At 38.9% G+C, this 15,906-nt stretch overlaps 1 protein-coding gene across 1 annotated transcript in view; it reads left to right on the top strand.

Annotated features, from left to right (window-relative positions):
* RSPO2 (R-spondin 2) overlaps positions 1-15,906 on the top strand; it is a 139,520-nt gene that overhangs the window by 58,775 nt on the left and 64,839 nt on the right. Inside the window, exon 3 of the mRNA XM_037048395.1 lies at positions 12,398-12,586. Coding sequence (XP_036904290.1) covers positions 12,398-12,586 — 189 coding nt within the window. The remainder of the gene's footprint in view (positions 1-12,397; positions 12,587-15,906) is intronic.

Below are 15,906 nucleotides of genomic sequence, written 5' to 3'. Positions count from 1 at the left end.
AAAGTCCAGGATTCTCTACTGATATGAACAAATATGCAGACAAACAATTGAAGGGAGAAGGGGAGGTCCTTCTAACCACGGAATGCCCTCTAAGGAGTGCGGGAGGAATGATGGCATTACAAAACCACCTTTGATAACCACCAGAATAATGGTTGATTTGGGCAAGAATCATCAATGGGTGCCAAAGTGATACTTACACAGTCTTACTGTATCTCCTCAAAAACTTATTACAGAGGGAAAACAGTGACTTTAAAATGTAGAAACCTGGCTCTGACTGGTGTAGCTCAGTGGGTCGGGCGTTTTCCCACAAACCAAAAAGTTGCCAGTTCGATTCCCTCTCAGGGCACATGTCTGGGATGCTGATCTAGTCCCAGGGTTGAGGCCATGAGAGAGGCAAGTCTCTTTCTCCCTCCATTCCCCTCTCCCTAAAGATAAATAAACAGAATCCAAAAAATAAAAATAAAATAAAATGAAGAAACCTGGCAGGCACTGTCTTAACCAGAGATCAAAGTTAACATCACCAATAATGCAGCCAAATCCATCTTCTGTTACTTGATGTGCACAACAAGAGGACATAACATTTTATACATTTTCCCCCCAATGCATGTCCCATCATGAGGGAACACTAGATAAACCTGAATGCACATTCTTTGAATAACTGACCTATTCTCTTCTAAAACATGAAGCTCATGAAAGAGGAAGTATCCCAGATTAAATGGGACTAAAAGGACAACCTAATGCAATGCGTAATCTTGGACGAAATTCTAGTCTTGGAGAAAAATAGTTATAAAGGTTGTTATTGGGATAATTGAATATAGACCATGGATTAAAAATAGTATTGTATCAATATGACTGTTACAAGACAGTGCCCTTGGATTTCGAAAATACGTAGTGAACACTGACAAACCTAAAGACAGAAAAGCATAGCATCTATAAGTTACAATCAAATGATTCAGAAAAATAGTACATGCAAATATTTGTATACACACCTAATACGCCTACACATATCTATATCTATATGCACGTGTAACATGTCTATGTATACATTTGTGTTTGTATACTCATCTACATATAGTTTTACCATTCTTTGAAAGTGACTAAACACTATTTAGCATCCCATTCACATGTTTGGGGTTTGCCTGTGGCTCCCAAGGCTTGGAGGGAGTGGAGCACCGTGCTCGGTGAGCAGTGGCGAGTTGCTCTCCAAATCAGTCTCACACGGAGGTTTCTCTTCCTTGTGTCAGCCCCTCAGTCCAGACCTTCTTCCTTTTGTGCATCTTTACAATCTAGTTTTGGTCATTCGAAGGCTTACCCAGCCTTTCTAATTATATAGGTGTGCTTGCTGTGCTACTTCAAAGGCCCTTTGGCCAGGCCAGGATCTGTCTTCAAAGACAGTGAGCCGAGTGGCCCATTTGCAGGAAATTGCATGGTTTGGGGGTGATTTTTTTTTCACTTTGAACTTGTCCAGTGGAGATCCTTATTTAAAAAGTGCTGGGTTTTTGCTGTATGACCAAATAGGTAAAGACTTTGCATTTGTAACTCAGAAGCCTTCCCTTTAACCTCTACCACAAGAAGCCTGTAACTCAGTTTCCCCCATTATCCTTTTCTAAAAGATGTATCAGCTGTTTTATTCTGCAGTGCCTTGGTAGACATCTTACCTCTGTTGGTTTATGAGACTTAATGTTGTCCTAGTTATGTTAGGAAAGAATTGGTATAGTGGTCTTTGTCACTAATCATCAAAAGTAACTGATTGTTCTCTTTGTAGCTACAGCAAAAATAAAGAGCCAGTGAGCAAATTACGAGGGAACAGCCTGATGAAAGAAATTCTCACAGTTTAATCGTGGCATAGTGCATTCTGTCCCCGCCTCCTGAATGCTCCGCATACATTTGTTCATGGGGAAATAGGATGGCTTTTGAAATCAGAAGCTGGAGCCGAATGCAAATTTGTCATTAACAAACCATATGACCTTGGAAAGGTTTCCTAAGTTCTTTGACCTGTTTGTTTATTTGAATAAACAAAAATCGTGAGTACTAAACATGACTTTCAGAAAGTATGAAAGCAGGAACCTGCAACTTGTCATATAGCATATTCCCCAAAGTTCATTTTATTTCCTCCCACAGCCCCCATGTTTACCCTTCTCTTTTTCATTTCTTCCTCTGAGAAGACAAAAGTTTCTTAGAATAAGAATAATTAAAAAGCTAGATGTCAAAGTAGGTCTAAGGTATGTATTGCTGTGCAGTGAGCAAATCAACAAAACATGCTAAAACTAGCTGTTTGTAAACGTGAAATGCAGACAGCGGATGAAAAACTTGTTGAGAACCACAAATCCTACGTAGGTGTGGAGATTTAGTAACGAGCTGTTCTGATTTTTGTAAACGTATGTGATATTTTTACCCACGGTGGCCTACACTGAATCCAATAGGGCTTTCACTTTTATTTTTTTTTTGCATCACAGTCTATTCCTGAATAATTCTTTCATAATATTGTTTGCCAACCCTAAGGGTTTGTTACTGTGTTTTTCATTAAAGCAACTTAAAAAACATTTTATTATCTTTGTTTGAAGAAACTTTTCTCGAGGACAGTAGCTAGCAGAGTGCTGTTTCTCAATTTTGAAAGGCAGTGGTTTGAGCCACGGAAGTTTCCACATCTAAAACCCTTGGAGCCTTTAATCTGGTTAGTTATGACACTGGTTCTTCTTGAGGGTTGTGTTTATGACACCAAGTAAGCCATCCCGTTTCCTTTCCACTTATTGTTTTAAAATGAAAATAGTGGAATAAGCAGGAGTTGGCAAACTAATTTCTGTTCTAGGAAGCAGGTGGTATATGAGGCACAGTCAGCAGCTTGTATGTGATGGGAATATACACTAGATAGACTCCATCGTATCCCTCCTCCCTGCTGAAAAAACAGGGAAATCTTTGGATAGGCAGGAAGGGGAGATTTTTCCCCTACAGGCAGTTGGATAGGTCCGAGACTAGGACACTTACATTTAGTGTAAATATTACACAGTATTTAGGAAGTATGCAAAACTATTTTGAAACAGTGCTAGCACTAGAAGTATTTAAGTATTTTATGGAGAAACAATCTGGTCTGTTTGTGACCAGTTTGTTTTTTATATTTAAATAATTGGACTATCTCTTTGTGTAAACATGGAGCCATGTGAAAGTGGAGGTTTCACAATCTTTGTAAATGTATATATTTAGATCTGCTCATGCTGGACTTACCATTAGCACCAACACTTCGTCAACAGGGTCTTTCAAGTGTATTGGGAAAGGCCAGGCCAACACTTGGCACAAGTCATCTACACAACGCAACTTTCTAGCTACGGCTCACAGCATCGCACGCGTTCTAACTGTAAGCCTGCTTTCTGTTTGGTGTGAGAAATAGATGGCTTATTTTATACAACATAGGATACAAATTTTCCCTTGTTTCAAAACACCGTACTCGTATATCTTTGGGAATATGAGCAGTCTCAGACCATCTTATATATTTTTTTCTGACTTCATCAACTAATTAATGTGATTGGCCTTAGCAGTTGTAGGAGCTGAAGCGCTCATGATTCTGGTGGCCTGTTTTTGCCTGCTTTCATAGCTTTGTTTCGTGGTGAGAGTGTTCTGGTCTTCAGTTGTACATACCCCCCCACTCCCGTTACCTGTCAGAATTTATATCCAGTGTAGGGATGTGCATTAGGATTTTTTTCTATGTCAAAGAGTTTCCAGGAGGGGGAAAAGGATTGGGGCTTGATTTCCAAAGCGCGTGTTAATTAGGAAAAATCCATCATTTAGGGAATTGTGCATGCTAAACTGAGGACTTGGGATTTTAATTTTTCTACCAGGTCTACACATAGCTACTTATCTGTATGTGTGTCTTGTCTTTCTACTTGAGATGGGTATTAATGGCCATTTTGGAAACATGTCCCTGAAGAATTTCTGAATCCCATACAACCCATTTGCATTCTCAAGTTCTGCCCGACCTTCTCACTCTGGCGTAGGCTGGGGTGGGACTGGCTGTAGAGCTGTGCACAGAACTGGCAGTCACAGGCCCATCTCAGCATCCCTGCAGCTTCTCTGTGCTCCTGGGCCCGGTGGTGGGGTCAGGACCTCGTGGTGCTGACCGAGAGCACCTGAGTACCTTGCATGGCAATTGAGGTGCATTCAGAAGCTCTTTCGGGAAATCTGTGGCCCCGCCACTAGATGTGCAGCCCACATCTGCTTTAGCTACTTACACTTGGGTGAAATTTTGTTGAAGGAATACTTCTTTGCCTCAAGGTAAAATGTGTTGAACCAAAGTTATTTTTCCTCCGATGACTGTAGTGATGGTTTGCTTTGGTACCTGCTTTCACTCTCCATCAGTTTTTTTTTTCTTTTTGAGATTTTTTTTACCTCAAAAAAATTTTGAATTATACTTTTCAATTACATTTTACATTCAGTATTTTTTGTATTAGTTTTAAGTGTACAGCATAGTGGTTAGACAGTCGTATACTTTACAAGGTATTCCCCTTGATATTTCCAGTGTCCACCTGGCACCATGTATACAGTCTCCTCCCATTTTGCAGTCTGTCTTGGATGTTAGTGAAGTCTGTGACTTATTAAATGAAAAGCAAAATGTTTTCCATGTTCTTAAAATGTCTGTTGTGTCCTCAAACAGACCCAGGTAAGACTCCATCCACATTTATTTTGCAGCCATATCTCGGTTCACCATATTTCCTTGATCTCCAGTTATTGATATTCTGGGCTTCCCTGGGATGTCTCAGTTAAGTCAAACTTGAAACTTTCCACTCCCCCACACTGTGTGAGAAGTGTCCCATCCAGTGAACCACACCGAGGCCATAGTTCATCGTGACGGTGAATGCACTTCTCCGATGCCCATCTGTGAGGATTATGGGTCAAACGGTCCTGGTGCTGGAGAGTAATTAGAAGTTGATAATTGTGTTAATTTTCTTCATGTTTTGTGTTTGAGATCTTAGCACTTCCTTCATGTTTTAAGATCTCCTAGTGGCTTTATTTGAGTTTTGGTAAGAGAAGCCAAATCATCTGATTAATGACCTTTAATCCGGTTGTCATTAAGAATATTCATCTCTAGAGATAATTTTCATGTTTTGGGGGATATAACTTTTTAAACATATTATTTTTCCAAGGAATACATCTAGAGATAAGGATATATTAGGTCTTTCATTCCTAACTAACATATTTTAGGTGGATTAAATGGTATTATTAATGATCAAATAATAACATTTTCAAGCAGCCAATTAATATGAATTTCTCAAAGTTAGTAATTTAAGAAGTCAGTTTTGTAAGACTTTGACCTAAAATATTATTATTGAAGAATTTATGACAAAAGATAAAAAGAGATTGAGAAAATATGGTTTAATTACAGAGGTTCTAAAATTTTGGAATTTTTGATACATTTGCCCTTTATTATCATGTTCAATTTTTTCTAGATTCAATTCATGTTAATTGAGCCCTCTGAAACTTTAATGGGCATGTAGAAATGCATATCTGTCTAAGCTTTATTAACATTGTTAAATTTAATATTTATCTCTTGTCGAGGGCATGATGATGGGAATAGTGGACATCTGGAGTGTTAAAATTTGTCTTTGTGTCAAAGATCAGATTACATGTTTCATGGTGATATTTTCTATAAATACTTACAACGAAATGTGAAACTAAGCTAAGTGTCTGAGAGATAAGCATTTCTTCTTTTGGTCAAATCTTGTGTGACTCAATTCATGACCTCTTTGAGTGTGGCGGTTGACTTTGAGTGTGGCAGTACACATGGTTATGAGGGTTTTTTTTTTTAACCCAGTGTTGCCAAGTTCTGGTGGAAGGGTCTATGCCCAGCTTGATTTGTGTAAGATCTGACATGTTATTGGTGCCAGAGATAGGGGTTTTGTTTTTAGGATCTTGAATTTGGAATGGAGCAGAGACAAAAATTAACAATTTCATGATAAACTTGATCAGTTAAGTTCATAGGAATTATTAATTTAAAAAATCTTTTGAGCTTATAATGTTATTTAAGGAGCAAATATGGAGTGAGGATAAGATGCCAACAGCCCATTGTCAGACCCATTATGTGCAAAATTAGAAATCTGTACCTTTTGTCAGGAATGGATGTCTTCACTTAGAAGGAATTTAGGTTTCTTACTGCTTGGCCTGGGCTAACTCCAGAAACAGGGGAGCCCTTTAACAAAATGTTAGGAGTATATTAGGAACAGATGGGCATTCAACACCTACACAAAATGCTCTATGGGATAAAATGTAAATAACTGAACTTGATTTAACAAAGGGTCAAACTTAAGATACCAAGATTCATGTAAAAAAAACCTTTCAGTTTAAAGGGATGCACAACAAATAATTAGAATCAAAAGTAAAGAGTTCTATTTACACTGTTTTTCTCTCTTGATATACTTGTTAGTGATATAGGTGTTGTTACCTGACTTCTGCCTCAAATTTGTCTTGTTTCCTGTCTCCACATACTCCTTTAAAGATATGCATGTATTCGTGTTAATACTGCTAACAACTTTTGGAGGATTTTTCATCTTTTAAGTGATATATTTCAGCTTTACACTTTTGGGTGGGTCTAGTTCGAGAAAAGTGTTTTGGTTGGAATGATGAGGCCCTGGGTCTCAGCAGGTTTTAGGGAAGGAAAAGTTGAAGCTTACGGAGAGAGCAAATAAACATGGTCATCAGAGCTGAGAATTAAGGTCTGTTTATTCACCTGCACACTTGAATGAAATCTCAAAGCAATAGGCAGAACCATTCAGCTTAGTAAGATCCTGACAAAATAAATTACTTTAGTCAAGTTCGAAGGTGTATTCTTGCCTGATGGTAGATACAGGGATTGGTGTAGTCATCATAGGGACGAAGTTTTAGTTAAATTGTAAAGCTCTTGATTTACCACATAGAGTCTACTAGGGTAGTAGATACCAGACAATGGTTAATTAAACTGAAAAAGTCTATTTGAAGTTTGGGGCATGAAACTTCAAATTGCAAAAATTATATGTGCCCGTGCCGTGCCCTTCAGCATTGAGGAGCACAATTAATAACTAAAGAAGACGGGAGGGAAGGAAGAGAAGGCACTTAGTTTGGGTGGAGCTCACATCACTTTTGTTTAAGAGAATTCCTTGTTTAGGGTTATAAAGCTATCGAAGATACACACTCAGATAAGTATTCCCTAATTCATTTTCATTTAGCCCGTCAAGGTTCAAGTAAATAAAGCAATGCTTTTAATGATTTTCAGAATACCTTTAAAAAATGTAGAGAACGCTTTGTTGATTCTGAAACCTTTGTGGTCAAGATGAAAGTTGGCATCTGATACATAAACACAGAGCAAAACAAAAAGCCTTTAATTTATGTGGATTCTCTTAGTTCTGTAACTTCTCGTTTTTCCATACTTTTTACTATGGAGTGTGATTTACGGTGATAAAGAGCACTTGGTTTAACTCTGAACTGAGGTTAAGTACAGCCTCAGCCTTAGCTTCCCGGGGCTGTGGTGCAAAGAGGCTTCTCCTAAACCATGCTGCTGTGTATGTCAATCTTCCAAATTCTCTCTTTGCTGATGGAGCTAAGTTGGCATTTGGATAACCATAATATTGCCTTTTCAAATATCATGCCATTGGGTCTTTGTGCTTAAGGGGGGTTCTGTTTTTAGACGGCCCCAAAGTTGAAATGAGTTGGGTTCAACCTGGACAGGTGGCTGAGTTGGTTAGCACATTGTCCCCTATACCAAACGGTTGTGGGTGCAATCTCCTGTCAGGGCACATACCTAGGGTGTGGGTTCCATCACCGACAGGGGCGTGTGTGGGAGGTAGCTTATTGATGTTTCTGTCTCACATCGATGTTTCTCTCCCTCCCTCCCTCCCTCCTTTTCTTTCTTTAAGATCAAAAAGGAAAAAGGACTCGTGGACATGGACAACAGTGTGGTGATTGCTGCGGGGAGGGAGTATATGGGGACTACATGGTAATGGAAAAAAATACAGTGAAGATTAAATCAAAACAAAAAATAAAATCAATAAACATATCTTCAAGTGAGGATTTAAAAATAACAGTAAATAATTAATAACTAAATAAAAGTGAGTGGGGTTTTCCCCAGTCCACCTACCCTGCCAAAGCCATTTCATCATGATACAGCCACTGCATATACCCAGTTCTGTTTCTCTCAGTTTTCTGCGCCCTACTCTCATCCCTGATTTTACCAGTTTTTTTTTATACAGAGAAGTTGAGCTGTATCCTAGTTTTTGAAACTTCCATGCTCACTCCTTGCATCCTGCTCAGAACACCAATAGTAATATCAGAATGAAACCACTTCAGAAGGCAGCGGGGGAAATTGTAAATACTATAGGCTTATTTTCACATAAAATCATTATGTGAAAATGCTCTATAAGTCCTAATTATCTCACCAGAGTAAGATGTAACAGAAATTCTACAATAAGTACAAAAGCAAGAAAATAGACTCAACAAGAGAATGTAGCATGAAGTAGAGAAAGGGGGGGGGTTGGGTTGCCATAAGTAGCTCTGAGTTATGAGGTTAGTGGAACTCACAAGAGTGAGGGTTGGAATTAAGTCTGTAGGAGGAGACATTATCTAGGAAACTAATTAGCCATGACTGCTTTGAATATTATGTCTTCCTCGTTTTCTTTATTTGATTCTGCAACACCCAATACTCATGTATTAGAGACTTTTCATTGTTTTCTCTCATGCTTCTTACCCTTTTTACATTTTCATTTTTATATTGTTTTTTACTACAGTTATTTAAACCTGTTTTCCAGTTCATTGCCTCTCTTCTAGTCTGCCATTTGGTCAGTTTTAGAATTTTCATTTGCTCCTAATTTTTGCACATTATTTTTATGGTATTGTTCTTCTGATGTGATTTCCAGTCCTTACTTTATCTTTTCAAATATCCAGAAGATTCTCATTTAAAAGCCTCTTTTAGACTTTTCTGTTATTTCTCATTCCTTTTTTAAAGATTTTATTTATTTATCTTTAGAGGGGGGAGGGAAGGAGAGAGGGAGAGAAATATCAATGTATGGTTGCCTCTTGCGCATTCCCCACTGGCAACTAGCCTGCAACCCAGGCATGTGCCCTGACTGGGAATCGAACCACAATCCTTTGGTTTGCAGGCCCATGCTCAATCCACTGAGTTACACCAGCCAGGGCTATTTCTTATTCTTTAGGTGTGAAATCTCTCTCTCGGAACTGAGACTGATAACTTCCTCACGATGGTTTGCCTGTACATGTGACTTGTACAATTTGATGTTAAGGTGGTTTTCCTTGGAAGTTCCAGGCCTTAGGATTATAAAAAAAAAGTAGGGCACTTTCAGACTTTTTTTTCTTGGTGGGTTTTCTTTGATTTAGACAAGTTTTAATGTTAACCTCTTGACTTAGGAACTCCACACTGCATCAGTAATTTAGGCTTGGATCCCACTCTTGGGTGTCTTTCAGGCGTGGGTACTTGTTTCTCATGGGTTATATTTTCTTGCTTCCCTGCTCATCCCCTTACAGTTGTCCCTAATTCAGGGTTGGAATCTTTTCCTCTGGCTGGTTGGAGTGGGGGCTTCTAGTGCTTGTTACATGAACAAATAGCTCTCATGACTCCAGTCTGCATAAAGAGAGCCAAGTGTCAACTCTCTTTTTTAAAAAATTATATTTTATTGTTTATGATATTACAGTTGTCCCAATTTTCCCCCTTTTGTCCCCCTCTGCCCACCAGCCCCCTCATCAGGCAATTTTCACACCACTGTCCATGTCCATGGGTCATGCTTATGTGTTCTTTGGCTACTATGTTTCCTATGCTGTACCTTATATCCCAGGCCTATTCTGTACCTACCAATTTGCACTTCCTAATCTCTTCAGCTTTTCCCCTATCACCCTACCTTTTCACCCACCCCCCAACTCCTCTCCCCTTTAGCAACCATCAAAACCTTGTATGTATCTATGATTCTGTTTCTGTTCTGCTTGTTTATTTTGTTTTTTTTTAGATTCAATTGCTGATAGATATTTTGTCATAATTTTATTGTTCATATTGTTATTGTTCTTCTTTTTCTTCCTCAGGAAGACCCTTTGACATTTCTTATAATACTGGTATGGTGGTGATGAGCTCCTTTGCCTTTTGTTGCTCTGGGAAGCTCTTTATCTCTCCTTTTATTCTAAATGATAGGTTTGCTGGGTACAGTAAACCTATCATTTAGAATCAAAGGTCCTTGCTTTTCATTAGTTTGAGTATTCCTTGCCAATCCCTCCAGACCTGCAAAGTTTCTTTTGAAAAATCAGCTGACAGTCTTATAAGAGCTCCCTTGCAGGTAACTAACTGCTTTTCTCTTGCTGTTTTTAAGATTTTCCCTTTGTATTTAATGCTCGGCATTTTAACTATAATGTGTCTTAGTGTGGGCCTCTTTGATTTCATCTAGTTTAGGATTCTCTGTGCTTTCTGGATTTGTGCATCTATTTCCTTCACAAAGTTAGTGAAATTTTTTGTTATAATTTCAGATAAGTTTCCAACTTCTTGCTCTTTCTATTCTCTTTCCAGCACCCCCATGATGCAAATATTGGTACACTTGAAGTTGTCCCACAGGCTACTTACACTGTCTTCATTTTTTTCTGTTCTAATTGGTTATGTTTTGCTTCTTTATGTCCCAAATCTCTGATTTGAATTTTGGCATGATCCACTGTACTGTTGATTCCCCGTAAATTGTTCTTTATTTCACTTAGTGTATCTATCATTTTTGACTAGATCCTTTTTATGCTGTTGAGGTCCTCACTAAGTTCCTTGAGCATTTCTATTACCAATGTTTTGAACTATGCATCTAGTGGTTTGCTTATCTCCATTTTGTTTAGTTCTTTTTCTGGAGTTTTGTTCTGTTCTTTCATTTAGGCCATGTTTCTTTGTCTCCTAATTTTGGCAGCCTTCCTGGGTTTGTTTCTATGTATTAGGTAGAACTGCAGTATCTCTCAGGTTTGATAGAGTAGCCTAATGTAGTAGGTGTTCTGTAGTAGGTGTCTAGTAGCACAGCCTCCTCTATTACCCAGGCTGGGTGCTCAAGGTGCACCCACTGTGTAGGCTGAGTACACCTTTCTCTTGTAGTTGAGCCTTGATTGTTTTTGGCACATTCAAGGTCAGCCACCGCCTATGTTTTGTGCAGAGTACACAGCATAAGCTATTAAGCAATCTGCAGATGGCCGCTACTTGTGCTGGGCTTGGAGGTGCCCAGGAAAGGCTAAGCTCTGAATATAGCTGGCTGATGCTAGTGCTGGGCAGGGGTAGCTTAGTGAGAGACACAGGGCTTACTGAAGCCAGATGCTGCTTGTTTGATAGAATTTAGGAAAATCTGAAGCATGGGCCAAGACAAGTCACTTTTATGAAAAATCCACTGGAATCAGCTTGGATGGGCATAAATATTGGGTGGGGGAGAGCTTCAGAGAATTACCAGGGTGGGGAAAACAGTGTGAGCCAGGTTTATGGAGTCTCAGATATGGCCCTCACCTGCTGGCTCTGTGGCTGTCTGGGGAAAGGGCTCAGAAAAGGAACAATGGACTTTGCAAGCACTTCTGTCTGGGAGAAAGCCAACCCGCCCCCTGCTGGCTTTTGCCCTGATGCTGGACAATTCAGTTCTTGCTGGTATGCCTCTGGTGCCTTTTGAGCTGCTGCCCCAGAACTGAAGCTCACAGGGAGTGAGCCTGGATAAGTTTGTGCCTGGGCCCTTTAAGAAGATCTGCCGAGGAGTCCAGCAGAATCTGTCTTCTGCATTATCGATTCTTGCTGGTTTTTACAGCCAGAACTTACAGAGACTTATCTTCCTGGCACTGGAACACTGGTCTGAGGAACCTGGTGTGGTTCTGGAACTTCTCGATCCTGAGATATCCCTCTTGATTTTTATTTATCACATGTTGATGTGGGACTAGGCTATTCTCTGACTTCGCCCCTAATCAGTCTTGATATGGTTTCTTCTCTAATTCCTTAGTTGTAGAACTTCTATTCTGCTCAATTTCTGATGATTCTGAATGATGGTTGTTCTATATGTAATTTTGATGTGGTTGTGCAAGGAGGCGAGCCATGTGTACCTGTGTTGCCATTTCGACTGAAAGCCCATCAAGGGTCACCTCTTTATGTGCATCTTTCTTGGTCTGGTTTAGGTCCCTGCCATGAAGTCTGCTTCTGTCTGGCTTAACGTCTCCATGAGCCATTCAGTTTGAGCTTCCAGCCTCAACTCTGGCTCTGAATTTCCTCTTTCTTTCTGAATTTGGTTGTGAATTAATCATTTTTCTGGGGGGTCTCAGAGGATATTTTGTTTAGATTTGCTACATTAAAATAAAAGAGTCAGAGATACTTGTCTTCACAACATGTCACATTGCCCAGAAGTTTGATCATATTCATAATTAAACATGCTTTTTTTTTCTTTTACAGCTAGTTATGTATCAAATCCCATTTGCAAGGGTTGCTTGTCTTGTTCAAAGGACAATGGGTGCAGCCGATGTCAACAGAAGTTGTTCTTCTTTCTTCGAAGAGAGGGCATGCGCCAGTATGGGGAGTGCCTGCATTCCTGCCCATCAGGTTACTATGGACACCGAGCTCCAGATATGAACAGATGTGCACGTGAGCAGTTGACTTTTATCTGCCTCATTTTACTGTTTATGCCACTTAGTGGGAACCAGGTTGAAAGTTTCGACTACAAAGGGGTATATCTTTAATGTGCTACAGAAATAGTCTAGGCTTAAACTTTAAAAAATTGAGTGGAGTGGGATAAGAACACTTTAAATTTATCTTCTATATAGAAGAATGTTGCACATGAACACTTTTTAAGATCTGAATTTTTATAACAAATGTCTCGACACATAAGCTTATTAGACAGATCTTTGTAAGTCATACATAGCACTTAACAAAAAAAAGTAATTTAGATAGTTTTTTACTGGACACATTCTCTCCACTTTACCACAGTATCTATAGCTTATTTCCCCAGTTTGTAATACCTTATTTAGACTAATATGTAATTTAATACATTTACTTTAGAATTCTGTAAAGCACGATTACTGATAGAAGATGTAACTGAAATATTTAGTTTACTTGAAAGTATTCTGCGTTCTAAGTTTAACAACTACCAAAAACAGCTACTTAAGGAATGGCATTCTTACATACACACATAGGAATGCAGGCACATTGTTTCATCTTTTAATCCAAAAACCATTCATAGAATAAACAGTAGAAATTTGAGTTTAAAAAAATCAATGAGATACCAAAGGAACATCCACTTCTTTAAGGAGTTCAAATTGTAGGGAACACAGGAGATAAGGGGGAGGGGGCATAGAGTGAAATGACAGGTGGGTAAGAAGCTTGATCATAATTTAATACACTAAGTGCTAATCAGGCAACCGGTGTGTTGTAGGAGTGATTTAATTATCTCTCATGAACACACTGTATATGACTATGGCGTCAGTTGAGGTGTTTATAGGAGAACAGTTTGAAATGTATCTTCCAACGACAGTATTATTTTGGGAGGATGCAGAACCAGTGGAGAGAGGTTAAGTTGATTTTAGAAAAAAAGGCGCCACACATGTATGAAAATAATATGTTTAGGGAACGAGTCTCATCTGGGGTGCTATTGGCATTTCAGCAAGGCATCTTGTCCTACATTGCTGGACCTTTATTGCCCTTAGTCCATGCTCCGTGTCTTTTGTACCCTCAAATCACTGTGACAAACAAATGTCAGCAAACACTTCCATACACCTTCTAGGCGAGTGGTACTATGTGGGGATGAGAACTATTGAGTAGAATGTGCTTGATGGAAAGTGTGGTTGGAATTGGGGATGGAAAGAGAGACTTGAGTGCAATGGATAAAGGTCTTGAGTACCATGTGGAGAAATGTGATATTATCTGAGGGTTTTGAGCAGGCAGTGGACTAAAGCAATTGCTTTACGTGGAATAATTGTGGCAGGAGTGGGAAAATGAATTGGAGAAGAATAGAAAGTAGACTAAGGCTACTGTAACAATTGAGAAGTAGGTACAGTGTTCTGAAAAAAGATTTGTGGGTAATGAATTTCAGAGACTTTAAAAATAGTCAGTGGGACTTAGTAACTAATTTGACAGAGAAGAGAGAATCAAATTTGAACCTACACTTTCTAGTTGAGGAAGCTGGAGGAAGAGTTTTCCCATCAGCACAGATAGAAATATATAGGCTTAGAGGAAATTTGGATCTACTTCCATTTCGTGGAATTTATTAAGATCAATAACTAGAGGGGTACAACTTCTAATAATTTATCAATAGACTGGCTAGTTTTTATAAATAATTACCTTATCCTTATAGTATATGATTTTGGCTACCTAGAAATTTTTGAACTTCATCGGAGGATGGGTCCTTAAAGATGGATTCCTGCTCAGATTGCTTTAACCCACTTATGGGGGCATTTGAGTCCATGACTGTTCTGTGTGGTTTTCATTCCACACTATCAGTGCACAGGAAAGATGAGGTAGGAATGTAGATGGCTTTAGGGATTTATCTCAAGCTCTAGGCCTAGCATTATATATGCTGTGTATGGATGATAGGGTGACCATGTAATGTGTCACTCGACCTGGGACACTGGGGAGTGGGAGGGGCTGCTATAAAGAATTATGCAGGGGCACAGGGTGCAAACCAGAACTGTCCAAGCAAATTGGTGTGGATGGTCACTCAACAGTACCTCATAGTGTGCCATAGGGTCTTCCTGAGAGAGATGCTCCCAGGAAGGGGTTAACATGCAGTTTTTGGCTAAGTCGACCCTTTTTCTCAGAAACGGACAGGGAACGGTGACTGTAAATCAGCCTTGAAAAGATGATCCATGTGTGAGAATGGGTTTGCTCTGGTTATCCTCCTCGTGAGTGGATGTAGTCAGTGCTGCATTACTGACCTGGAGGAAGTCGTTACTTATCTGGTGAAAGTGGAAAATGATTTCTTAATTCTCAGTATATGACTTTGGATGACTGTGGTTCTTTCACACTAATGATTCATTGTTTCTTCATAGATACTTTGCATTTATTCTGTTCAGAGGATGAGACAGATTTGAATTGGAAAAGCTGTCACAGACTGAGAATCTGACATCATATCCACTTTTTGTTTTCTTAAGAGAGTATTTCGCAACAGTAGAGAAGAAAAGCATACTTCAAGCAACAGTAGCTTTATAAAAAGTCCTACAAGTGAAACTTGCTCTTCTGTTTCATAATCACTGGCGTAAGAGCCCCATTGTAGAGCAGTATCTTTCTTCCAAAGGGAGACTTGCCCTGTGAAATGTTGGCTGAGGTTCCCTTCTTGGTCCAAACTGTATGGAGCTTATGAATTTCAAACATGCTTATAAGAACCAATTTGCAAATAATTTAAGTCATACTGTGAAAACATATATATAAACACACACCAATGGATGCTAAGAGCAGCCATTATTTCTGATACTATTTATTGCATGATGTTTCTCTAATATATTTTACTTCTTATTCATTGACAAATTCATTTATGTGAAAAATTAATTTTGAAAATTGTATACATATTCCCTGTAGAAAGTTTAGAGAGTAATAGACCTTTTAAAATAAAGCAAAAGCAAAAATAAACAAAAACCCACTGCTCAAATATAACAAAAGTTAACATTTCAGTTTCTATACTGAAGATTTTGTTTCTGGGCATATTTATGTCTTTCTCCTCTTACAAACGTATCATTTTTCTGTTTTTTTTTACTTGTTTTAACAATAATTAGGAAAATTTTTTCGTGTCTTTAAATATGTTGCATACATTTTTCTGAATGGATATTCCATAATGTGTTTAGCTAATTGCTTCCTGAAAATTTGCTTTTAGCTTTTCACCATTATAAGCAGTCGTATTAAAGATATCCTTCTACCCCTGACTGGTGTGACTAGTGGCTTGGGCATTGTCCTGCAAACCAAAAGGTCACCAGTTC

Source organism: Sturnira hondurensis, unplaced genomic scaffold (assembly GCF_014824575.4).
Source record: "Sturnira hondurensis isolate 20B ecotype Veracruz unplaced genomic scaffold, ASM1482457v3 Scaffold0006413, whole genome shotgun sequence".
Taxonomy (NCBI): Eukaryota; Metazoa; Chordata; class Mammalia; order Chiroptera; family Phyllostomidae; genus Sturnira; species Sturnira hondurensis.
The sequence above is the reverse complement of the archived record's forward strand: the minus strand, read 5'-3'. Positions and strand labels throughout refer to the sequence as shown.